We start from the raw sequence: 27,068 nt of genomic DNA, 5'->3' as shown, positions 1-27,068 counted from the left end.
ATTCCATTTTAGAGTTATGGAACTGATAATTTTAATATTGTAACATGTGAAATGCCAAGAGACATAAGTCAAGTAGCATTAGCCATTTTCAAGTTATGAATGCTAAAAATAACTTTTTGAGGCTAGAGTAATGGGGCCTCTGTATCTAAGAGCTCTGCATTATGAAATCTCCAGAATCTATCCTTGTGGCCTCTTTATTAATGGTATGTTTAAAAGGAGAAAAGATATCCTTGCAAAGGCTAAAAGTCAGCTCTGTGTGTGTGCGTGTTTGCATGTGTCCGTGGTGATGGGGGGCGGGGAGGCGCAAAGTGTTGTTTCTGTTTCACATCTTGTAACTACATTATCTCTTTTCTCCTTCATTAGTCATATTTTCCATAAGACATGTGTGGACCCATGGCTTTTAGAACACAGGACTTGCCCCATGTGCAAGTGTGACATTCTCAAAGCTCTGGGAATTGAGGTAAACGTTGCTATATTCTTTCTATGAAGGAACTTCAGCAGTGTGGTATTTATATTCCCGGGCATTTATGACAATAGCATCCTTCTCTCTCTGGGTAGGTAATGTGCAAATCATTTAGTTGATACCAAAAACTAGACCTATTTCTTTCATAGACACAGAGAGGGTCATACGATCGTGGACATATCCATTTTCCTTCTTCTCTCTTTGCAAATTACTTAGTATTTGGATCAGAATTAGAACTTTAAACTACCAACTTACCTACTTTTCTGTTTTAACCCTGTCACTTATTGCAAAGTTACAAATTTGTCATTAAGTAACCATGACCGTTTGAGAACGCAGAATAAAATTTTAATTTTGTACTTGGTAAAAGAAAAAAAAGTATCTTCAAGATAAATGTCAACTCGATGAAATCTTTTAAACGGAACAGAAATATGAGATGAGAGCAATTTTCAGTTCTCTTTTGGGACAGAATAATATATATTAATGTATACTGAATATACCTTGTTCCCACCATTATGTCTGAGGTGAAGAGATCAGCCAGATGAAGACATATGTACTCCATTGGTATAGCCAATTACTACTCCCACTACCGTGACTGGGGCCAGTAAGAGATTTTTGTGACATGAAAATGGGGTAGAGGTTTATAAGGTTAAGAAATATTACTCTGTTATTTTCAGTTATCACCACTGAAAAACATCATAACCATATGTCAGTGTAATGCATGTACTCTGAAAGTCTTTTGTTTGAATGCTTACCACAGGTGGATGTTGAAGATGGATCAGTGTCTTTACAAGTTCCTGTTTCCAATGATGCATCTAATACTGCTTCTCCCCACGAAGAGGACAATCGCAGCGAGACCGCATCATCTGGCTATGCTTCAGTGCAGGGAGCAGATGAGCCGCCTCTGGAGGAGCACGTGCAGTCAGCAAGTAAGCACCGTACAGCAGAGCAGTGAGCTCATCTCAAGTCCACTGTGGGTCACACATCTAGCCACGTAATCTGGCTTTTTAGTGGTGGTTCCATTCATCCATTATGCCATTTCAACTTCTTTTTCTATTTAAAATGATGCAATGAGAGATGTACTCCTGCCAGAAAGTATATGCATATTCCAAGAGTACATACATATTCAAATATTCCTAAAATAGACGGCATGCCGGAGGAATTAGGATTATTCACAAAAGCAGAGGTTTTGTTGGAAAGCTGCTCTCTGAGCCATTTAAATGTTGGCTCATTAACTTCTTACTGAGGCGAAGGAGAAACCTTAAATTTTAGAAGCCATTGTTTCTGACAGATAAATCAGAATGTAGGAAAACTGACTCATGGAATAATAGAGGAATTTGATTTACAACAGTTAGATTTATGCTATAGTCTCAGGAATCCATCCTGCAGATCGGAAACTAGGTTTTACAATGGTATGTGCTGCCACCTGTTGACTTTTCTAGGCCATGAATCAATTGTTAGAAAGTAAGATTGAGCAAAATTAATTTTGGAATTCATGTGGATTATTATTACAGTTTAGTAATTTTATATGAATGGAGAAATTTGGGGTAATTTTGTTACTTTTTCCTCTAAAAATATCAAGTCTCTCTATAAATTAGTCTTCCTTTCTCCAACCTCTAGCTTTTTCCAAGTTTTTCTTAGTTTGAAAGTTTCCCCTCAGTCCTTACCTCGAAGACACCCGATTTTAGTATAAAAGTGGAAGAAACTAATTGCCACAATAGCTTGTGAACATTTCAACCTTCTGTGCCATAAACCTTTGCCCTCTGTAGGTTTATCAGTGCCATAAATACCATTTCTGAAGACGTCACGAGGCACACAACCGTGTAAAAGCAAACTTTGTATTTCTTGCAATCTGATCTCCAGACATTTCCTTGAGTACATTCATAGGAATGTTAATTATCTGTGGATTGTTCTAGCAATAATACTGAGTCATTGTTTTTTTGTCATAATCTTGCATTCCCATAATGGTGTGGTAAGAGAATTTGATGAAGATAAAGGATAATTTAAATTGTGCTAGATTTTTTATATACAAAACTCCACCCTACTTGATTGTGTTCAGTTCTTGTGGGGGTTGGTTTGGAGGGTGGGGAAGTAGAGAGACTTTACAGATCATTTGACTAGCAAATGAAATAATGGTCCATATTCCTCCTGCATTCTTTCCTGGATGAATGCTAGTGACGCCCACTTTGAGGCCTTAAGGATTCGTCCCTAGATCCTTAGTTCCCCAGATTCTTCATTCCCTCTTTCCTGTTCATTCAATATACTTTCTCAGGTCTGCCCCTTAATTTCTCATCTTTCATAAACAGAGTTTGAGCTCCTTGCTTCTCTATGCCATACTTCCGTTCTTCCTTTCCCAGTCTAATGTCTGCTCCCCCCTCTGCAGACATGCCTCACAGACTCTTTCAGAAGCCTTGATTTCACTTTCATGTCCACACCCACAAATTCCCATGAATGTATTTAGTAAACTAAATTGTACCATGTAATCTTTATTTCCTCTTAGTGAGGAAGGTGTCTTATGTTAACCTATTTTCCATTCAGCACATGCTGCCACCTAAGATATGGAAATTTGTGTTGAATAAATGATCCCTTAGATCACATTCAATTTTGTCTGTGATTGCATCTTGCCGGTTTGGGGATCTTGCATGTTTGTCACTGATTACAATGGCCGTTGATTTCTTTTAAGTACCACGAGAGTAACTCAGTGAATACTGAATACTGAATCCACTCACATTTATTTTTCATACACTTTTATACCCCCAATACAAAGTGGGGGGAGAAGTTAAAAAACTGCTTTAACATGACACAGAGGATAACCAGAACAGTTATTGCTTCAATACTTGAGACATCAAGCCATTGTTTCCTGAGTAAAGCAAGACGAGAATAAGCATCCTATAAACAGCCACTCCCTAAGTCAAACTTCCTATTTTAAAGTTAAGGAACAGGAACAGGTTTGAATTCTCTGACCTTTGGTCAAGGTGGAGTGGATCCACATTTATGGGCCATCTTTTTTTTCCTATAATTTTTTTTTTAAAAAACCTTTTCTTATTTTACATGCCAAATCTACTTCCCACTCCTTCCTTTCTCCTGCGCCCTCCACATTCCCCCCCCCACCACACCCACCCCTACCCACTCCTCAGAGAGGGTAAGGCTTTCCATGGAGAGTCAACAAAGTCTAGCACATTGCTTTGGGGCAGGACCAAGGCCCTCACCCCTACATCTAGGCTAAACAAGGTATCCCTCCATAGGGAATGGGTTCCGAAAAGCCAGAACAAGCAGTAGGGATAAATCCTAGTCTCACTGCCATTGGCCCCACAGTCTGCCCCAGCCATACAACTGTCATCCAAATTCGGAGGGCCTAGTTTGGTCCTATGCTGGTTCTCTTGCTGTCAGGCCAGAGTTGGAAGGCTCCCATTAGCTGTTCTGAGCTGAAGGCTCAGATAAGCTGTTTCAGTGGGTGTCCCCATCATGGTCTTGACCTCTTTGCTTGTATTCTCACTTCTCCTACTCTTCGACTGGACTTTGGGAACTGAGCCCAGTGCTCCACTGTGGATCTCTGCATCTGATTCCATCAGTTGCTAGATGCAGGTTCTATGATGACATTTAAGATAGTCATCAATCTAACTACAGGGCAAGGCCAGTTCAGGCACCCTCTCAACTATTGCTTAGTGACTTAGTTGGGGTCATCCGTGTGGATTTCTGGAAATTTCTCTAGTGCTAGGTTTCTTGCTAGCCCCATAATGGCTCCCTCCATCAAGATACCTCTTTCCTTGTTCTCTGTCCTTTCCCCATTTGGACCATTCTATTCCCTCTAGTTCTCCCCCTCTCCCCTCCTCCCCTCCTCTCTTCCTCCCCTCCTCCTCCCCTTCTGCCTTCCCTTCTCTCCCACCCCCATGCTCCCAATATTCTCAGCAGATCTTGTCTATTTCCCCTTCCCAAGGGGATTTATGTATGTTTTTCTTAGGGTTCTCCTTGTTACTTAGCTTCTCTGGGATCGTGGACTATAGGTTCCTTATCCTTTAACTTTATAGCTAGTATTCAACTATATGGGTACATACCATGTTCCTCTTTCTGCATCTGGGTTACCCCACTCAGGATGGTTTTCTCTAGTTTCATCCATTTGCATGCAAATTTCAAGATGTCATTTTTTTTTTACCTCTGAGTAGCACTCCATTGTGCAAATGTACCACATTTTCTTTATCCATTCTTCGGTTGAGGGGCATCTAGGTTGTTTTCAGATTCTGGCTATTACAAATAGTGCTGCTATGAACATAGTTGAACAAATGTCCTTGTAGTGTGGTTGAGCATCCTTTGAGTATATGCCCAAGAGTGGTATTGCTAGATCTTGCGGTAGGTTGATTTCCAATTTTCTGAGAAATTGCCATACTGATTTCCAGAGTGGTTGTACAAGTTTGCATTCCTACCAGCAATGGAGAAGTGTTCCCCTTACTCTACATCCTCTTCAGCATAGGCTATCATTGATGCTTTGATCTTAACCATTCTGACTGGTATGAGATGGTATCTCAAAGTCAGTTGTGGTGGCAGTTGATTTTTATAATTGCAAATGCATAATTACTTCATCTATGTAGTACATCATTGGGATCAGTTCTGTTAGAATACTAGTCTTCAAAGTTAACTACCTACCTAGTTTCCTAGAGGGCTTGTTGGCTCAGTAGGTTTGGAGTGGGGCCTGAAAATATATATCTATAGCAATTTTTCTGGTGATACTGATACTTCTGGTACAGGGAATATATCCACTAAGGCCCCTGGTTGTCAACCATGCTGTACATCAGAATTACATGGAGAGATTTTTTTAAAAAAAAATATGGCATATAAAGAGCACTTTAGGGTAATTTAATAAGAATTCATAAGGGATGGGGTCCAATTACATATAGTTTTAGTTTTAATTTTGAAATAGCTTTAGATGGACTGAAAATGTTTCAGTAATAGTACCGAGAGTGCTCATCTACCCCTTTCGAGTTTCTGCAAATATGGATATCTTATATAACCATATACTTACATAGAGCCTAGAAAATGACCTGATGAAATAGTAACTACAGACCTTCCTCAACTTTCCCATCTGGCCCATGCATGTCCTTTTCTCTGCCTCTAGATCCCACGCTTCCTGTACTTGTAAGTCCCCTTGATCTTCAATCTATGACAATTTCTTAGTATTTGCCTTTTATGATGTTGATATTTTTGAAGATTACTTTATAAAATGTTCCTTTATTTAGCCTTGTCTGCTGCTTCATGAAAATTAAATCACTGTCCATTTCTGGTAAGAATGCCAGAGAACGATGCTGTGCGCCTGTCAGCAGCACATATTATGAGGCACACGATGTTCTCATTACAAATGATTTTAACTTTGTTCACTTGGTTAAGGGTTCTGGCTGCCAAATTCTTCCCTTTAAAGTTACTGTTTTCCATTTGTAATTATTAAATATCTTTCTGATAGATGCTTGGAAACCTTGCAAATATCTCTTTTGTCGTGGCTCCTTTACTGGCCAACTTTAGCAATAATTGATACTTCCTGTTATAATTTATTACTGAACTATTCACCAAATAGTGACTTTCTATTTCTATCATTCTTCCCACACATATTAATTTTCAAATTTAAGGAAGAGCCATTCCCTTTCTATTTTATTTATTTATTGGTAATAAGTGACATCACAGATACTTCTTTCATTCTTTGTTAGTTTCATGATTTTTCCATGGCTCATAGATTCTTCATTTCTGTCTTGAGAAACTTATTTAAGTTGGGTTTATTCTTCTGACTTCCTTATTTCTGGTACCATAGTCTGCTTTCAGTCTCAAGTTGACTTCTTTTTTCTTTAAGGGACCAAGTAGTAAATATTTATGGTTTGAAAACCACATATATTTCTGTTGCATATTCTTTTTGTGTATCTTTCAGGGGGAAGGGTTGGTTTGTCTTGAAAACATTTTAAAATGTGAAAAGCACTCTTCATGTGGCTTTGGCTCTGTGAGTTATAGTTTGCTGACACCTAGGCTAGAATCCAGGTTAATCTTGTACACTCCCTGTCTCAGAATCTGCCATTTCTTCAAGAGGTCTCTTCTTGGAGACTGATATAGCAAAAGCAAGATTTGGGAATTAGGCAAACTCATAGCCACTGGGTGGTTATTCTGATCCATTCTTTCAAAGAACAAGATTACAATGAACAAGTTTCCTCACAAAGCTTCCCTTCTCTTCCTTTCTCTCCTCCTTTTCCTCTGATCTGGAAGACACTGCGTTTTGGCTGCTGATGTATGTGACTGCAGTGCCGCAGCAGGGGCTCCTTCTAGACCATCCTACCAGCCTTACCCGGAATTCCTTTTAGTGACAGTGGAAGGAGAAGACTTTCCTTATCTAAGATATGCTTACTTCACCTTTCAATTCTAGAATAAAGATAAAATACTTTCAGTAACGACTATACAACCCATTTTTCTTCTTTAGCTATCTGGCCTGAAGTTATTTAGAGTTTTTTTCATCCTCACCTTTTTTTCTTTAAGGATGATTATATATTTTATTTACTATACAGCTAGGTGAAATAGCACAAGTGGTAGCAATGTGCAGCCAGGTTTAAGAACTGTTATTAGGAAAGAAAAAAAAATACGTAACTTTTGTCGTTAATGAGACTATAATCCTCATTATAAAGTAAACACACGTACATGAATCAAATATAGGAACCATAAATCAATATGACCATAGTTGCCTTATGGGAAACAATATAAATTATGATTTTTTTTGTGGGGGGAGACAGGATTTCATGTTGTAGCCTAGGCCAGCCTGAAGTTTACTGTGTAGTGCAGGCTAGCCTTGAAAGCCCAAGAATGCTTGTTCCTCATTGCCCTAAATGCTATGAATATAGGCGGGCACCTCACACTGGATATGGAAAAAGCCACATAGTATTAAGGAACAGGAAGCAGTATAATCATCAGAGTATAATGACCTTGAATGAGGAAGCCCTCTTAGGAGTGATGCAGAATTCTGTCTTGAAAGGAGAGACGAATGGAATCATCCTCCATTTTCCCCTCTGTTTCCAGATGAAAATCTACAGCTGGTAAACCATGAGGCAAGTTCTGTGGCCGTGGATGTTGTTCCTCACGTTGACAACCCAACCTTTGAAGAAGATGAAAGCCCCAATCAAGAGACTGCTGTTCGAGAAATTAAATCATAAAATCTGTGTCAATAGAAACTTGAACCGTTAGTAAAAACAGGACTGCCAATCAGGACCTAGTTTACTATTAATGAACTGGGTAAACGTAATAAAGAAGGGTGAAAGTGCTGAGATGACTAATATTATACTATAGTTAAATGGCTTAGCATATTTAACCTAGTAACTTTTCCACAAACTCATTATAATGTTTTTCATAGGCAAGTTTCCTCTTGATGATAGTGATAACAACATTTTTAAACATTCAGAACTGTCTACAAGTAGTCGGGTTTTTCATGTGAAACAACTTTCTTATAAAAAGATGTTGCTTTCAATATGTGGAGTAGCTGTAATCACTTTTCTTTTGTAATAGTGTCGTAATGAAACACTGCTACTACTTTAGCTTGAGCTATTTGTGTCAGGGTTTGTCTCCAGGTGCTTATATTGATCTGGAATTGTAAAAAGCAATGCAAACGTAGGCTAGTGCTTCATGAAATGTCGATTTAAAATACATTAAGTTAATAGAACAAGATTAAAAGCAAAATGCTTATTTTAACCTTTTCTTTTTAATTAAGCTGTGTATGCATTTCATGTGAGTGTGAGCATAGTTTGTCAGAAAATATGAACTGAATTGGTTGATCGGTATATTAGTGACACCACACAAGATTATAGACACAAAAAGTTTCTTACAAAACTATTGTAAACTCTTTCTCAAACTTGAAATTTTCAAAAGCACAGAACAGAAACTACTCTAAGATTTGAAAATAGTAATAGTAGAATAAATCACAGAAAATTGGTAACAGGTTACTCTGCAGAATTCATCTACAGAAAATATTCTGTAAGATTTGTCTGTGGGAAGTATTTTCCAAACACTGTTGACATTGAAAATTGAGTTTACATTTGGCCTAATGGGCTCTAATTATATTAAATTTAAATTCTGTCCATATATCTATAATTTTGTGAATGCATTTTGTCGGTGTTTGAAAAAGAATCAAGGGAAGGGGGGATTTCCAGGTGCCTTAATATAAAGTTTGAAGCTTCAACCACCAAAGTTAAATAGAGCTATTTAAAAATGCACTTAATTTCTATGTCGTGTGGCTTGTCCATTAGTTTTGTGCCCAGTGAGTTCAAATTCCAGCAGAATTTAGACAGAAGTAGAACAGACATGTATTTTTGTTTGCTGACTATATAATGGATGAAACCATTGCATTCTTGTACACTGATTTGAAAGTGCTGTAAATATGCTCCGATTTGTACCGATTCTCTTTAAATATAAAATGTAAATAAAATATTCCCATGAAAGAGTGCATCTGATGTTCAATTTAGCTGTCATATACTCACTTTTGTATATAAAACACTTAGTTTTGAGAGGAAAGAATAGTTGGATGTAAATGGTCATTGATATATTTGATCAGTACAGACTAAACCTCTAGTGTGATCTTTACATGTGACCTCACGCAAAAAGGGAAGAGATGGCATTATGTTCTGAACAAACTGTGAAGTAGTTTTAGATGTTAGCAAAGTAAATAATAAAGCTTATCAATAATAAAATACAAGGTTAAAATATCTTGATGCTAATCTGTATTTGTACCATTTATGACATGAGGGTTATTTCAGTATTTTAAAGCTTTCTTTCATTTTTTTCTTTAGACTGTATGATTGATAGGATGTTGTTAATAAATCAGAATATATCTTATCTTTTGTAAAACATGTTAAGAATTCACAGATGCTTGCATCACTTCAGGACCATGATTATCAAAATCAGTGTACACATGTTATGTGACAACATGCCTGCAACATGAGTATTCTCTATAGTTTTAAAGGGTTTATGTTTTGTGGGGGTCATTTTGATCTTTTTCCATCTAAGGATTATAACAACCCGTATCAAAGTTGAATAAGACAAGCCAACAGAAAAATAAAAGAGCCCCAAGAGCACGCACAAGAATCAGAGACCCACTCGTTCAGATATTTAGGAATCTCACAAAAGTACTAAACTGAAAGCTATCGTACATACTCAGAGGACCTGGTGCAGACCTGTGTAGGCCCTGTACATGCTGCTTCATTGAAAAAGATATTTCAATAGAGAAAAATTATTTGTGTATGTATCTGTGTAGGCGGAGTTTTTCTGTGTCCTAGCAGTCACTCCCAAATAATCACACAGATAATTATACGTGCTTGACTGATAGCTCAGGCTAGCTCTTACAGTTTAAATGAACCCATTTCTATTAATCTATGTGCTGCCCCGAGGCTTGTGGTTTTTACCTCTCTTGCATGTCCTCCTTCCTTTCTATCTGGCTGCACTCTTCTAACTCTGCCCTCCTTCTTCCCAGCATTCTTTCTGCCCTGAAAATCCTGCCTAGCCATCATCCAATCAGCTTTTTATTAATGAGAGCAATACATATTTACAGTGTAAAAGGTTGTTTCACAGCATGTCTGTGTGAGGGGTTACATATGGATGGTGAGGCATGGCAGAGGGGTGGACAGAAAAGGCTGTTAGACCACCCAGAGCTGGTGCTTCATGTTTTGGGGGAATGGGTGAACAGCTTGCTAACACAGGTACTGGGATTTAAACTCAGATCCTTATTGTGTTATCCCAGAACATACCCTCATGCCAATAATAAATTCCTGTTCCAGCTTACGTATTCATCAGTCTGTTTTCTGTCTCTATAGATTTACCTATTTTAGACAGCAACAATTCTGTTTGCTGGATAGAACTACCATGTACATTCACATATAAATCATTCTCTAGATGTATATTTGGGAGGATTCCTCAAGGAGAAAAATTCTATACCATTTGTGAATTTTATTACCTCCTGCTACTACAATTCGATATACTTTAGCTTAAACATCAGACTCTATATCATGCATTCACATGATATCACAACACAGGCTAATTCTTTTAACTGTAGCAGTAGATAATATTTGTACGATGAGTTGCAAACATAAGAAATAGGGAGTCTGAGCATGAGTTTAGTGGAATTTGAGTTGTTCCATGTTAGAAATATACATTTACCCCACACCCAGTCAGAAATAATAAAAATGTTTATAGAGACATCTGGAATGGTAGGAACATTCCTTATCTCCTTCACACATTCATCCTTGTTTATTTGTAAAAATATTTTGCTAAAGAATTATCAACCCAAGCCGGGCGGTGGTGGAGCACACCTTAAATCCCAGCACTTGGGAGGCAGAGGCAGGCCATCTCTGTGAGTTCGAGGCCAGCCTGGTCTACAGAGCTAGTTCCAGAATAGGTACCCAAAACTACATAGAAACCCTGTCTCGAAAATAAAACAAACAAACAAACAAACAACAAAAAACTATCAACCCAGACTGTAAAATTTCTAGTTATTTTCTTTGCTCACTGTTTTTCTTTGGAGTTAATTTTTATAGTATAAACAAACAACTAAAGTTTAATTAATACACTACAAGAGAATAAAAGAAATTAATGATTGTGGTGGTCACTCTACCAACAAAGCTACGTCAGTAAAAAGTTTGAGAAGCACTAACCAGTAGTCCTCAACTTTCAGTGTTATGTGCCATGGTGTGTGATGTGCATGTATGTGTATGTGTGTGCACTGTATGTGCATAAAGGAATGCACAAAAGCTAGAGGAAGATATCAGGTGCCCTGCTCTATCACTCTTTGGTTTAGTCCCTGACTCAGGTCTGTCATTGAACCCAGAGCTAGGGTGGCAGTCACCCTGTCTCTGTCCCTGCCCCCAGCACTGTGTTTATATGAGTGAATAGATGCTCTAGGCTTTTATTCAGGTCCTCTTGCTTAACGCAGTAAGCACTTACCTCTGAGCAATCTCTCTAGTCCTCAAATTTTTTTTTAATATGCAAGAAGTTTCATGAATGAGAAGCACTCATGGGTATAGTTCTTGGTGTTTAAAAGTATAGAAATATTTATGGCTGGTTAACAGCAAGTTCTCTTTTTAGCTGTAACTCCAACTGGCATCCCAGTTTTTAACCATTGTCCCAGAAAACCTTAATGAGCAGGTACTAACAGAACCTTTTTAAAAGGAGCAATATAGCCAGCCACCTTATGTTGAAAGGGCTTACATGGTTAATGAATGATGCCTACATGGCGCTTACTTCAAGCATGATTAATGGCTACAAGTTTGTAGTAGTTTGATTTTCAAATAACCAATCCACCTTAAATTAATGCATCCACAGCTTTATTGTCCCACGAGCTACTGGGGAACCTTGGTAAAATACACATTCTAGTTAAGTAGACCAAGTGTAAGGCAGGAAGGTCTGAGTTTCTAGCTCCCAGGTGACCAGATGATACTGGTTTAGGATTCACACTTGGAGAAACTACACTTTAAATGACTGTCCCTTAAGACGAATATTCACACTTTGAATCTTATTGCACCCAAACCTGCTATAGACTAAAAATCTATAAACATAGCTCACGTCACTTCATATTAGCCAAGAAACTAAGTGACAACTGAAGCCTTTCCATAGCATCGATGCTGGAACTGGTTTTGGGCGTTTCTTCCCTCATACATTTTCTCATAGGTATTTGAGGTCACTATTTAGAAGAGCCAGTCACCCGGAAGACTGACCTCTGGATAATATACCCTCATGCCGTGCTATTAGGTGGGTTAATATATAGCTCAGAAAATAAAAACGAAAGCAAACAGATGAATTGGGATGCTTTTAAAGTTGTATAGCAATAACACAATGTGGAGCCACTCTAAACCACAGGAGGACAAGATAGATTTTTAAAACATATTGTGCAGAGAAACACACACAGAGAGAGACACAAACCAGTGGAGATGGGAAGAAAGTGAGAGAAAGAAACCTAAGCTTATTCCAAAGTTTTCAGCTTAATATTTTGGTAAACAGTAGTGTTTCAAACTATGAGAGTATTAGACTTGGGGGATTGGGAGACGTGAGTTTAGCATTGGACACATTGTTTTTCCATCTACGGACCATACTCATAGGCAATATAGTGTTTTGGTCTATAGCCATAAATACAGGTTCAGATCCCAACTCTGCCATTTGTTTAGATGTGAGGACTTAGGAAAGTAACAATTTCTCCGAAACTGCACTTATAAACAAGAAAAGGTATGGGATTATTTTAAAGCATGGCATACTGTACATTAAGTGCCAGGACAATACTAGTAGGGATAGTCAAGATCGTTTGTAATCCTAAAGTAATTTACAGTAGCACACACAACTGAACAGCAAATAGAGCCCCATTCTATTCTTAATGTGCTTTTAGAGAAACCCTTATTTGTAAAGTTTTGAAGTAGATTATGATCAAAACTGTTTTAGCTTATATGATCAGTGAAATGTTTGTTTACAAAAGCCAAAAGCGTTCTAAATTCTCTGCTCTGAGATGTAAAGGGCCTGATCTTATAGCGGAGCATCTGAATAGCCCTGGCTGGGTTCAGAGTAGGGTAAAGGAGCCATCCATTTTGATGCCCCTTGCCATAACTATAACCATAAGGGTACCAACTGACAATGGAAATGAAAAGGGGGCCGGAACTGTGCAAATGAAGGAAGACAAGAGGTGTCTACATTTGCTGCATTTATGGACCTTTCACTGCGAAGAAAGTGAGAAATGATGTACTTGATACACCTTCAAGCTTGGATGATTTTGCACTAGGAAATGCATCCTGTCCAGGTTCTAGGAGGGTTGCCTCTTCCTCTGAAGAGAGCTGCTCCACTACCTACTGCCTTTTGGATTGTCCTGTTTGGGGGGTTGGTTTTGTTGTGGTCCTTGTTGTTTGGAGGGTTTTGCTGTTGTTTGTCATCCACAAGAACTTTGTGACAGCCAGCATCTCCGAAGATTTAATCTGGACACACTCGTTCAAGGCAAAGAGTTCAGTAGCTCCAGGACTCCTAGTCTGAGTGTGGCCCACCCCATATTTTTAGCCACATGGCCATATATCTTCATTTTGAATACTTTGTCAACTTGTCTGATCCTTTATTGGATCTGTAAGACTGTTTTTTCTCTCAGTCTATTCTTTAGCTCCAGGGATTGAGTTAGTTTAACAAATAAAAATAGCCCTCAAATAATTCTTCCCAGCAGACTTCTTTCATCTTAGCATGTAAGTAGTTGTGCAACATTGCCAAGATACCAAGAAATGAAGGCTGCCCTACAAGGAATTTTGTTTTTCTTTAAACAGCGTAAGGAAAAGAAAATACTCTCATAAGTAGTTTGAATACCTACAATGTTAGATTAGAGATTTTCCATCATTTATACCAGTAAATAAACAGAGGCGGCATGGGGTAAGGGAGAGTCGCAAGGTGTGAAAACAGTATGTGTTTTTAGAGTTTTCTAATTTTCCATTGTGAGCGGAAAGAATTTAATTTAGGCAAGAATTTTGAACAATGAATCTTATTACCAACTGTGAGACCTTGGGTAAGTCACTTCACTTGCTAGCGCTTTCCATTTATTAGCGAGCGAAGTGGAGGATCTACTTGTAAAGACTTCTGGAAGGGTTACCTGAGAAATCATCTGGTACCGAGTAGGCGCTGATTAAATGCAAGTTGCTGCAGGCTATCGCTTCCTGGATGGGCCATTACTCAAAAATGCCGGAAACTTTGTTTTCAACAAATTATTCCTCTTACTATATAAAAAAAAAACTAGAAGCATTGCTATCATATCCCGGGTTAGCCTGTTTGAAGCAAAAACGTTTTTAACTTTACACCACAGGCAAAACTCACTTAACTGGTGGCGGGACCGCTTCGAAGGCGGCCCCCACCCAACTCTTACCCCAATGCATTGCGGGAAATGTAGTCTCGAGCTAAAATCGAAAGGGTGCAGGAAAACGGATAGAAAACTACAACTCCCAAGAGGAGACAAAGCGGGACTATTTCCCAGTCTGGCGGTAGCTCCGTGGGAGGGAGTTGGCACTCTCTCTGCCTACGTGGGAGAGAAGGCAGGGTTGGGGGAAGTGTGGCAAACCTCCGGAGGTGCCGCCGCCGCCGAAGGCAGATTTGGTGGGAGGAGAAGTAGAAGGGTGAAGACAGGCTGGGAGGGGAGAGGTAAGGAGGACAAATAGGTCGCCGCTCCTGAGGCGGCACAAAGTTCTTCGAGATGTGGCTGAAGCCCGAGGAAGTGCTGTTGAAAAATGCGCTGAAGCTGTGGCTGATGGAAAGATCCAACGAGTACTTTGTCCTGCAAAGGCGTCGAGGCTACGGGGAAGAAGGCGGAGGGGGACTTACAGGTAAGTGGCGGCCAGCAGTTGTGGCCGGCTACACCTGAGTTAGGGCTGTGCCCACGGTCACTTAAAAGGTGGCGAGGCGAACAGTTATTCGTCGCCGCCCGCAGTCTTGTCCTAAACCCGTGGCAACGGACCGGGGACTCTGCTCCCGCTACCACCTTTCTGCTGCTACCACAGAGTCCTGACTCTACTGCACTGGACTAACAGTTGTTTTTTGGGTCGGACCGGGGATGGGGACAGCTAAGGAGGAATCCAGTACCTGGGGGGAGGTCGCTCCCCATGGGGGAGGGGGCTGGTGGCCAGTGTCTGCTAGCTTGACTAGTCCCCTTAATACCAGCCTTGGGAGCGGGCTCGTGATTGTGAGCTTAACTTTTTTCAAAGCATACACAAATAATCACCACCCTGGGGAGTGAGTGCGCGGGGTGGTGGTGGGGCGGGGTGGTATTGTGAGGATGTGGGAATCTTAAGGAGAATGAAATTCCCCAATCACACACTGAGAGAGCGGCTTCAAGTGAGATTTGGGTCAGGGCGTGGGGATGCTTGATGCTGGGCAAGTGGAGGAACCCTTAGAATTACTCACCTCTCCCAATTTTGCATCTATATATATATCTTCAAGTTTTCAGACCTTGGGATCTCTGTTTCTGTTAAGCACACGTTTCTCTCCAGTGAGTTTGGCACTGTCTCTTCTTTCAAAGATGTGTAAATCAAACCAATTAAACAGAAGGAAGTTCCGCTCTTCCTTCCTAACCCATCCTCCCACAGTTCTTAATTTTAAAAATTCAAAACGGGTCCATGTCTGAGGAATCCAAAGAAGGCTATTTTGAGATCCTTAGTCTTGGGCAGAGGCTTTCAAACTTTTGGTCGTTGGGGAGGCAAGAGCTGTTTTTCATGCTAATTCCTGACTTGGTATTAGGACCTTGAAGTGGTCGACCAGACTTAATTCGGGGAAGGTGATGGATGTAGAGGAAAGAAACAAAAATCGGAAAGCCTACATTTTGAGCCTCTCAATTTTTACCTGTTGGATGACGTCTGTCTAATTCTCTCATATATGCAACCTTAAAGCACTATTGTATGCTGCGCTGCCGTTTGGCAATTATAATTCTGATCTCAGCATTTAAAGTGCTGGGTTAAGGGAGGAAGGTGGAAGTAGAGGAGAAAGATGAGCTAGTTTACTAGAAAATTATAATTAGAACCAAATGACTGAAAAAAGTTGAATGAAGAAAATTCTTGGTTTAAGTGGCATTGGTTTCCCTCTTCAGTTAAAAACAAATACTGTTCCATGGCTGGGACAAACTGCAGGGGCCACTGGCAGTGGCACCAGGATTTATCCCTACTGCATGTACTGGCTTTTTGAAACCTATTCTCTTTGGATGGATACCTTGCTCAGCCTAGATATAATAGGGAGGACCTTGGACCTTCCCCAAAGCAATGTGCCTTACCCTCTCTGAGGAGTGGATGGGGGGGTGGAGTGGGAGGGTGTGTAGAGGAAAGGGGAGTAGGGGAGGGAGTAGGAACTGGGATTGGTATGTGTGAAATGAAAAAAGATAGTATGTTTTCTTTTTAAAAAAAGAATAAAAATATAAAAAATACTGGTGCCAACTTTATGAAGATAAGAGTATAAAATGGAGGATGATGGTCACAAAGATATATTTATGTTAAGGCAAGCCTCCCCTAATGGGGATAGAATTCTTATGTCCAATGAGCTGTATAGCTTTATAAGTAACGTTCATCTTATCCAACTTCTAAAAAGGACCTCCAGGCAGTATGTGAACAAAATTTACCCTAATAAACCCGGCATCTAACTTTATCTTTCAAAATTACAATTTATTTTACAGAAGAGTTTTCATTTAAATGGCAATTTCATTTGAATGAGAATTTCTTATAGCAGGTCAATTATAAATGGATTTTTTCTCTCTATCTTATCTACCCCTCATATTACTTCCCCATTTGCTAGAAAACAAGGACATTTGTCTGAAGAAGTAAAAGATTTCTATCAATCGTATATGTACGTAGTGACTTATGGCGCGTTTGTTTCTGCATGATTGTTGTACCTGGGAAACTGCAAGATACCTGAAATCCCCAAAGTCATGTAAATTAAACAGAAGGACTCCAAAAGGAGCACAGAGCTATTTTAAAAGCATGCTTGGTTTCCTTTGCTCCATAAGAAAAATGTATCTGATTTTCATGGCTGCTTAACTACTGTCTTCTTAGTTGAAATTATGAAGCCAAGACCTTTGCTGGGCTGTGCTCATTTGCATGCGCTTTCATCAGAGCATGAGTCTAGACTGGCATAAACTTGCCTTTGTCCGTCTTATTTCCTTCATGTGTTGTGTTCTGTGCTACCCCTTTATACGACTGCCTTCTAGGTTTTATATAATGGAGAAATGATAATGCCTACCAAGAAATGTTAATTATTGTACTTTAAGATTTGTTTTCGCCAGGCAGTGGTGGCACACGCTTTTAATCCCAGCACTCAAGAGGCAGAGACAAGTGGATCTCTGGGAGTTCGAGGCCAGCCTGGGCTACAGAGTGAGTTCCAGGACAACTAGGGCCATACGGAGAAACCCTCTCTTAAAAAACCAAAAAAAAAGTTCTGTTTTCTTTGATATGTGCTAACTGGCAGTAACCACTCAGTAATATAATGTCTTGAGTATAGATTTGGGGAAGTTAGTTGGCTTCATTTTGGGGGAGAGGTCTAATTATATAGCTCAGGCCAGCTTCAATCTCACTCTTGTCCTTCCTCAACCTCCCACCTGCTGGTGTGATAGGCATACCACTGACACACCAAGCCTCATGGACTCACCTTTCTTCCATAATGATGGTTCTATCAAGAGAATTTTGACATTAGAATCACAAGGTCCCTTTTCTAAATTTTTTTAGAGACTTAGTGGACATCTGGTAGATTAGTAACCATTTATCAAACTTTGTTCTCCTTAATTATCCTGGGTCACAGCAGAATGGATTTATTTTTGAGAAATTTTTGTTATACCTAAAATGGTGGTGGTGATGGTGGTGATTGCTGGTTTTCATTAATTTAGATAATATTTTATCCTGGATTTCTCTAGTTGCCTCACATTCCTAATCCTTGCCTTCTCATGGTTGATAAAGGTAAAGACTTCACTATTGAAGCTAAATTTAGAACCTTGTTTTATATAATTAAAATAATTTGTGCATATTTGGCTTATTAAGCATAAATCAGCAATTTTCTCTGCTTGGCGCATGAGAGGCACTAGAAAGACTGCATCCTGTTAAGTACTCTACTGAATGAGGCTCAGGAAGACCTGCCAATCAGGAAGTCTTAGGTAGTTTGCCGACAGTATTTTCTTCTTTAATTTTTCTTACTTGACTAGTGATAAGCAGGTTCTTAGACATTAGGTTTATAGTTGACATTAGATTCATAATTTCCATCAGCAGACCTTTTTTTATTCCATGTAGAGCAAAACTAGATAATAAACATTAAAACAAAAAGATTTTAAAATATTCTCTTTCTTTATCCCTTCTTTTATCTCGGCACTGTCCCTTTGAAATTAAAGCATCTGCATAAACTAGAACATAGTTAAATTTGAAATAAGCATTTTATTTTAGAATATTTAAAGTTAGTTCTTCATTTTATATTTAGACTTTATAAATCACTGTGAATGATTTACTCTAAACACATATATAATAAACAGAATTTATAACCATTTAATGATCATGTCACAGAATCCCTAAGTTTTTCCTTTTGTTAAAACCTTCAACTCAAGAGTCCAGCTCTGAAAATGTTCATATTGCATATGTATTAGCAAAATACTGTGGCATTTCATGTTCACAAAGGAATCATCTGATAAAATGTTTGGTACCCAAAGGGTAAGCATGTGATTTTACAATTGGAAAATCCTGCTCCCCGTACATATTCAGCTCATGCTAAGGACAAATTATCATATTGGCTTATTAAAAAGAAAATCCCACAAGGCAAACACTAAGAAGGGAAAATCACATTTTGTGCCCATTCCCCAATCCTTGGAGCTTCTGATCCAGGTAAAATCAAGTAAAAATTATCTTTGAGGATCTCCTGGGAGTAGAGAGATGATGGGTCAATGGTTAAAAGCAGTGACTGCTCCTCTAGAAGACCAGCACCCACATGGTGGCTTATAACTGTCTATAACTCCAGTTCCAGGAGATCCAACATCCTCTTTTGAACTCCACAGACACCAGACATGCATGTGGTGCACAGACATACATAAAAGCAAAACAATAATACAAATAGAAATGAGTAAATTTAAAAAAAATCTTGGAGCAAGAAAAAAGACCGTTATAGGTTTTGAGAATTAAAATGGTCAGTGTTAGTCAATTTTCTAATTTTTAAAATTAAACTAAAATTACTTTTGTATTTGACATATGAATCTATATGTTTCCCCAAAACCCTTTGCACATCATCTGAATAATTATGACTTTGGGTTCATGACCCTAAGGTGCACAGGAGCAAACATTCCAGTCTATGCCACAAAGGAAGGCGTGCCCCACGGGCAGATAGGGGAAGGAAAATAGTGAGACACATATCAACCAATACCTAAAAAAGCATGAGGCTTATAGATAGGCAGTCAATAATCTTACTTTTATCAGGAAATAAAATGACCAAACTGGCCATCTTTATTTTTCAAAACTTCAACCTGGTCTTTCATATTTAAATAGATGATATATGCTTTGGAAGATAAAAATATATAGATATAACACACATGTCACACACATACACGGTGTGGTGTGGTGGTGATGGTGGTGGTGGTGGTGGTGGTGGTGTGTGTGTGTGTGTTCAGAGGTATTAAGATGTTCCAGGCAGGCAGGTGAGCATGGTGTGAAAGATTTCCTTCTCTCTGGATGTTACATTATAACACACATGTCACACACATACACGGTGTGATATGGTGGTGTGTGTATGTGTGTCTGTGTGTGTGTGTTCAGAGATATTAAGGTGTTCCAGGCAGTCAGGGGACCACAGTGTGAAAGATTCCTCCTCTCTGGATGTTACATTATGGGATTTTTACCAGCATTCACATTGTGCAAATCCACCATCTTCATTAGAAGATTCAAAGAACGCACTGCCTTTATTAAGCCTGTTTCTTTTACTTTCTTTGATCCTTTAATATGTATTTGGTTTCCTTACAGATGTATTTTTTTTAACAAATAAAGGCTTAGTGTATTCATTTGTGAAATGAAGATAACGTCTTCTATCTCAGATCACTATAGTGTTGGTCAAATGGGTTTTAAAATCTGTAGCAGTCATTTCATATTAAATGTTACTTTAGGTTCTGAAAAACCAAAGTCAGTCTCAGTCCTGTCTCCCTCTCTCTTCCTCTCCCTCTGTCTCTTTCCCTGTCTCCCCACTCTTTTTCCCCTAATAATTATTTTCTCATGTTGTATCTAGAAATTGATTTGAAGTAATAATATCAAATATATCCAGCATAATGACACTGCAAGAGCAAAATACTAATATTCACTGGAGAATGGTTATACTGATTGTGTGTCTGTGGTTTGTAATCAGAATCATGTAGAATTAGAATAACTTATCAAGACCAAATTCCCTTTGATCTGTGATTGCCCTAAACCTAGCCATTCTCAAGTAATACTTTAATAGATCTAAGCATCAGTTGTAACGCTGAGTGGTATTGGAAAATACACATGATTTTGGTTACCCTATTAGTATTTTTAAAGCATAATTTATTTTTATATTATTATTATTATTAAAATTTTTCACCTCCTCCCCTCCTCGCATTTTACTCCCTCTCCCCTCGTTTCCCCTCCCCCTCCCTCTCCATTCCAAAAAGCAGTCAGGGTTCCCTGCCCTGTGGGAAGTCTAAGGTCCTCCCCCCTCCATCCACCTCTAGGAAGGTGAGGATCCAAACAGACTAGACTCCCACAAAGCCAGTACATGCAGTAGAATCAAAACCCAGTGCCATTGTCCTTGGCTTCTCAGTCAGCCCTCATTGTCAGCCACATTCAGAGAGTCCGGTCTGATCATGTGCTCGTTCAGTCCCAGTCCAGCTGGCCTTGGTGAGTTCCCATTAGATCAGCCCCACTGTCACAGTGGGTGGGCGCACCCTTCCCATCCTGACTTCCTTGTTCATGTTCTCCCTCCTTCTGCTCCTCATTTGGACCTTGGGAGCTCAGTCCAGTGCTTCAGTGTGGGTCTCTGTCTCTATCTCCATCCATCGCCAGATGGAAGGTTCTATGGTGATATGCAAGATATTCATCAGTGTGGCTATAGGACAAGGCCAGTTCAGGTACCCTCTCCTCTGCTGCTCAAGGAACAAGCTGGGGACATCCCCTTGGACACCTGGGAACCCCTCTAGAGTCCAGTCTCTTGCCAACCCTAAAATGGCTCCCTTAATTAAGATATATACTTTCCTGCTCCCATATCCACTCGTCTTCCAACCCAACCGTCCCATCCCCCCAAGCTCTCCCCATCCTCCCCTTCTCACTTCTCTCTCTCCATCTCCCCTTCTAGTGCAGCCTTCTGGCCTCCATAGGTACCACATACTCATGAGATACACAGGCATGCATGCAGGTAAAACCCCCATGAACATCATTTTTTTTAAAAAAAAATAAATTAGCTCTTGATTTTTAGAAGGCCCTTAATAAATGCTTGTTCAGTGAATGCATTATATACCATCACATTTAGTATTTTCTATTACCTTTTGTGCTTGCATAGCAGAGGCAAAAAGATGAAAACAGGGAACATTTTCTAAGAGAAAAGCAACACAAAACCCATGGCACCACTATTCTAGCAGTGTAGCAACACAGCAAATGCTTAAGTTGAAAATAAGGAATAACAGTTTAGCTGGTGAAAGCTCGTGCATGCCTGTGTACTTCGTGAGTATGTGGTCCCTATGGAGGCCAGAAGACGGCATTGGTTCCCATGGAACTAGAGTTACAGTTGAGAGCCTTCATGTGAATGCTGGAAATCAAACTCAAGTCTTCTGGAAAAGTGGCCAGTGCTCTTAACCACGGACTTATCTCTCCAGCCCCCAAGAACTGTTCTTAAGTGCTGAAGATCAAACAACAAGTAAAGCAAAATTCTTTTTGGGGGTCTCATTCCAGCTGAGAGCAGTTAGTCACAGCCAATAGCCAAATCCTGTGTGGTATGACTGGAGCGGATAAGCACTATGAAGACAAACAAGAACGATTTTAGAAATTGGCCTATGAGCAAAGACTGGAGGGACTGAGAGAATATGAGCCGATCATGTGCTTGGGAACAGAATAAATTGAAATAATTTTACTGTAACCATACACAAAGAAATGGGGTGGTAGCTAGTCATTGTTATAGATTTTGATTGATAGAATAGTCATGGTTCCTACAAAGTTTGAAGACTTTTAAAACAGTTGATGAACAAATAAATATATTATTACTGAGATAGTCGATAGCTCAATTTGTTGACTTATTTCGTCTATAAACAAAGATGTAATAAAAACTTCCAATGCAGTTTTCTATACCTAGTTCTGATATAATTTATGATTAGCAGAGGTGCTCTTAAATGAAACAAAGTTTTCCTAAAATCACTGATTAATAACAGTGGCTGAAATACTTGTGGCAGAATTCCAGTGTGACATCTGTGGAGCTTTTTGCCAAAATCCAATTTGGATCATTTTTTAAATTTAATCATCTGTCTATAAGCACTATCAATATCTGGGAGACAGTTTGCTAGGGAGAAATGAGTTTTAAATAGTAAGGTTTATTAACAAGGTTGTTAAGAATCATCCTATTTTCCTATATTTTAATGTTGAGAAATGTCACTAGGCTTAATTAACCAAATAGCTACTCTTTTTAATCCCCCAGAAGACATTATAAACTTCTGTATGTGACAGTAGTTGCTTCCATAAAACAATTATAAGCCATAACTAGGAATGTTGCCATGCACTTATAATCCTATCACTTTGAGACCGAGACAGGAGAATTTGTGATTTTTGAGACCATTCTGGGCTATGTGGTAAGATCCTGCCTCAACAAAAAGTTTTGTTTTGTTTTTTATTGTAAATTCTTCAATAAGTAAAGATTTCAGTTTGAGAAAGAACTGTGTATGCATGTAAAAACTTCTAGTTTTCAAGTATATGTCTTTTAAAATGTTTAAGAATGAAAAACACAACCTAAAAGTTATTTTTATTATCTGTTTTCTGAAGCTCTTAGTGTAAAATTGGCAGCTTTCAAAATGCCATGTGGCTATTGGGTTAGTCTAAAATAAGCACTCACAGTTCTGTTTGAAGGGCTTAGGTCTGGTAGCAAAATAGTAGAAACGGGAAAATGTACAACCTCTGTTGTATTTGAATATATTCTTTCCTAAGTGCATTGTCAGTTTACTAATTAGTTTTCTCATTAACTTTTAATGAGGTTGACATTATAAAAAATTCAGTAAAGGTGTACTGGCCAGACTTTGTAAGCATGGCAACTTTCAACTAAAGAATCAGGTGTAAGGTTACAGCAGTTATTACTATGGACAAAAGTTATAACCAGGCATTTTACAAAGACTAGAAATGAATCTTATTTGTAATTAGAAAGTTCATTCACGTCATTCTTTTGCAGCTAGAGCAGTGCTGTCTTAAACAGTGCCCTCAATCTACTTTATAAACCGAGCTGCTTGCTGAACATTTGTTTGTGTGTTTGTCTACAAGCTAGCACATTGGTAATGAACACATCACAGTTTGCTTTCTGTTGCTGTGGTAAAACACTCTGACCAAATACAACTTGGGGAGAAAGGGTTTATTTCATCTTAGAGTTTACAGTCCATCATCTGGGCAGGCCAAGGCAAGAACCCAAGACAGGAGCTTGAAGCAGAAACCAGGGAGAAACACTGCTTACTGGCTTGCTCCCAGACCCTTACCTTTCTTAGCCTTCCTAGGGTTGGCACTTCCCACAGTGGGCTGAGTACTCCTACAACAATAAGCAATCAAGAAAATGCCCCCACAGATGTTCCTGCAGGCTAATTTGATGGAGGCAATTCCTCAGTAGCTGTTCCTCCTTCCTAAGCATATCAAGTTGGCAGCCAGTAATAGCCAGCACAAGCACTATCTTTAACTTGTAGCTGTGTCGATGGCCTTTTCTTTAACAGCCAACCCTTTATAATTCCTAGTTTGTTACCTGCAAATTGGAAGGGACAATTAATACCATTGGTCTGTGTACTTTTTATTAGATTTTATTTGTTTACGGTGTGTGAACATAGGACAAGTGGGAGTCAGTTCTCTTCTTCAACATATATGTCTCAGGGATCAAACTCAGTCAGGTTGGGCAGCAAGTACATTAACCCACTGAGCCATCTTGCCAGCTGAGATCTGTGTTCTTAACACTGCATCCTGTTACATTTGACTGAGGAACATTTAAAAGCAACTAAATGATATTGGTGTGTTTGTGGAGAAATTAATGTCTTGGATTTAATTTAAAATATTTCTGGAGGGAGCAATAAATAAAAGTTAATAATTATTGAAACTAGATTATGGATACATAGAAGTTCTTCTATATTTTATTTAGTGTTTGAAAATTTTGTAATACACACTAAAAAAACAGAATAATAACATCCTTATAAAAAGTTCAATTAAATCAAAATCCCTGGGCTTCAGTGTTTCAAAGCTTAAGTTGTAAAACTCTTCTAAATGACTCAAACTTGTAGTTTGAGTTGAGAATCGTTATCATGAGAGATTAAAAAAATCAAGATTCTGAAAGATCTGAACAATTTGGAGTGCTCTAAAACAGTGGTTATATAACCAATCAAACTGCAGAGTATGGAGCCCAGTCCCAACTGATATATCTATAACACAACTGCTGCACGTAAGGTCAGGGATCATTGCAGAAGAGGCGATGAGAAGATTGTAAAAGCAATAGGAATAGGGAGTTTGTGTCTCCTAGAAATGTAGGAAGCTCCACCTGGGAAGTCTCAGCAAGAAGACTACCAATTACATGAACAAGGACAATAACTGTAGACATGCCAAAGTAGATGGGGAAAAGGCCACGAAGCCTCAGCCCTACACAAAGAGCTATCAGTAATTAAAGAATTCCGAGAATGAGAGAAACAGTCTTTCCCAGGAAAGAGCACACCAATGGTTTGTCCAATACCAAATGGTCAGTCCTGAAAACATACATACAAATGGCATTTTACAGACTAAACAGGTTGTATTGGTGCATTATACACATACACGACAACAACAACAGTCAAAAAGAGGCCGTGATAAGGAGGAGGAGAGGGAGGGGGGGAGTGGGAGGGCGTTGGGAGGAGGGGCGTAAATGGAAACTTTTTATAATTTAATAAAATTACTTTCAAAAAAAAAAAAGAGGCCGTGAATTTTAAAGAGAGCAAGGAGATGTACATGGGATTAGTTAGAGGGAGGAAAGGAAAGGGAGACATGATGGAATTATAATGTCAAAAATTTAAAGGTTATTAAAAAGAGTTAATTTTTGAACAAAAAACAATGATTTAAAATGAATAAATGTAAACCTCACCTTCCTAGACCTGGATGGAAGGGGGAGGACCTTGGACTTCCCACAGGACAGGGAACCCTGACTGCTCTTAGGACTGGAGAGGGAGGGGGAGTGGGAGGGAAATGGGAGGAGGGGGAGAGGTGGACATTTTTAATAAATAAATAAATAAACACACACACACACACACATATATATTCTCTACTGTACAAATAATACCTAGGTCAGTGCTTACATTTATAAAAAGAATCAGTGTATTTTTTATCACAAGCGTAATTTAATAATGATGTGGTATCCAAAATGACTAGTCATCTTAGACTACATTAAAAGAATTAGCTAGAGATGGTGCTTAGTGGTAGAATGCTTACCTAGCTTGCACAAGGCTCTGTATACTGAAAAACACAATAAAAATATTCATGGAATCCATAATATAATGGTCTATCGAGGTGGGTTTGTTTTGATTTGTTTTGGAGATAAGTCTCAGGTAACCCAAGGTCTTGAACTTCCTGTGTAGCTGAGGATAACCTTGAACCTGTGACTGTCCTTCCTGCCTCCACCTCCAAAGCATTGGGATTATAGAAAGAAGCCACCATGTCTGGCTGAGTATTCATGTTTGAGTGACACTTTTAACCTCTATATCCAGGATAGGTATGTAGTTGGTGAAAACTAAATTGCCCTTCAAAACGCAAAGAGTTTAAAGACACTGACAACAGGCCATTAAACAAAGCACAGAGTCATTCTACACACAGAGCTCTATGTACAGATCATAAACCCAAATAGCAGGCCCTGACTGTAACCTTTGTAAATACAATTCCTTTTGAATTTTAGAACTAGGCAGCCTTGGAGAAGTAAAGCCCAGGGATACTGTAAAGGAGGTCAGTGTGCTAGAGGTTAGATTATATGACCAGTCAGGATATTTTTCATTTCCAAAGTCTGTGGTTCTTTATCCAGTCAAAAAGATTGGCTTGTGGATAGTAATTATTGTTCACAAAAAAAGTATCTTTTGTGTATACAGTGCTCTGTCTGCATGGATGCTGACAGACCAGAAGAGGGCACCAGATCTCACTGTAGATGGTTGTGAGCCACCATGTGATTACTGGGAATTGAACTCAGGACCTCTAGAAGAACAGGCAGTGGTCTTAACCACTGAGCCATCTCTCCAGCTATGGGAGCAGGGAGGAAGATATCTTAATTAAGGGAGCCATTTTAGGGTTGGCAAGAGACTTGGCTCTAGAGGGGTTCCCAGGTGTTCAAGGGGATTTCACCAGCTTGTTCCTTGAGCAGCAGAGGAGAGGGTGCCTGAACTGGCCTTGTCCTATAGCCACACTGATGAATATCTTGCATATCACCATAGAACCTTCATCCGTCAATGGGTGGAGTTAAAGACAGAGACACACACTGGAGCACTGGACTGAGCTCCCAAGGTCCAAATGAAGAGCAGAAGGAGGGAGAACATGAGCAAGGAAGTCAGGACCGTGAGGGGTGCATCCACCCATGGAGAAGGAGAGACTGATCTAATGGGAGATCACCAAGACCAGCTGGACTGGGACTGAACGAGCACATGATCAGACCGGACTCTCTGAATGTGGCTGACAATGAGGGCTGACTGAGAAGCCAAGGACAATGGCACTGAGTTTTGATTCTACTGCATGTACTGGCTTTTTGAGAGCCTAGTCTGTTTGGATCCTCACCTTCCTAGACCTGGATGGAGGGGGGAGGGCCTTGGACTTCCCACAGGGCAGGGCACCCTGACTGCTCTTAGGACTGGAGGGGGAGGGGGAGGCGAGGGGGGGAGAAAGAAAGGGAAATGGGAGGGAGGAGGTGGAAATTTTTAATAAATAAATAA

General features: G+C 39.4%; 2 protein-coding genes and 1 long non-coding RNA gene across 4 annotated transcripts in view; 2 read left to right on the top strand and 1 right to left on the bottom strand.

The window, feature by feature from the left end:
- Window positions 1-8,910, top strand: part of Rnf128 (ring finger protein 128) — a 103,131-nt gene extending 94,221 nt beyond the window's left edge. For both annotated transcript variants that reach the window (XM_048428495.3, XM_048428494.3), the window contains exons 5-7: window positions 364-460; window positions 1,221-1,389; window positions 7,499-8,910. In XM_048428495.3, the coding sequence (XP_048284452.1) occupies window positions 364-460; window positions 1,221-1,389; window positions 7,499-7,632 (400 nt within the window). In that variant the 3' untranslated portion in view covers window positions 7,633-8,910. The remainder of the gene's footprint in view (window positions 1-363; window positions 461-1,220; window positions 1,390-7,498) is intronic.
- Window positions 383-7,543, bottom strand: LOC125396546 (uncharacterized). Its single transcript, XR_007230830.2, has 2 exons — window positions 7,405-7,543; window positions 383-1,513 (listed from the first exon to the last, which is right to left on the bottom strand). It is a non-coding gene; the product is annotated as an uncharacterized LOC125396546 (long non-coding RNA).
- Window positions 8,911-14,476: 5,566 nt separating the features above from the next.
- Tbc1d8b (TBC1 domain family member 8B) overlaps window positions 14,477-27,068 on the top strand; it is an 81,737-nt gene continuing 69,145 nt past the window's right edge. Inside the window, exon 1 of the mRNA XM_048428493.3 lies at window positions 14,477-14,790. Coding sequence (XP_048284450.3) covers window positions 14,661-14,790 — 130 coding nt within the window. The 5' untranslated portion in view covers window positions 14,477-14,660. The remainder of the gene's footprint in view (window positions 14,791-27,068) is intronic.

This window comes from Myodes glareolus, chromosome X (genome assembly GCF_982192425.1).
Source record: "Myodes glareolus chromosome X, mMyoGla1.1, whole genome shotgun sequence".
NCBI lineage: Eukaryota > Metazoa > Chordata > Mammalia > Rodentia > Cricetidae > Myodes > Myodes glareolus.
Note: the sequence above shows the minus strand (reverse complement) of the source record. Positions and strands in the feature narration are given on the sequence as shown.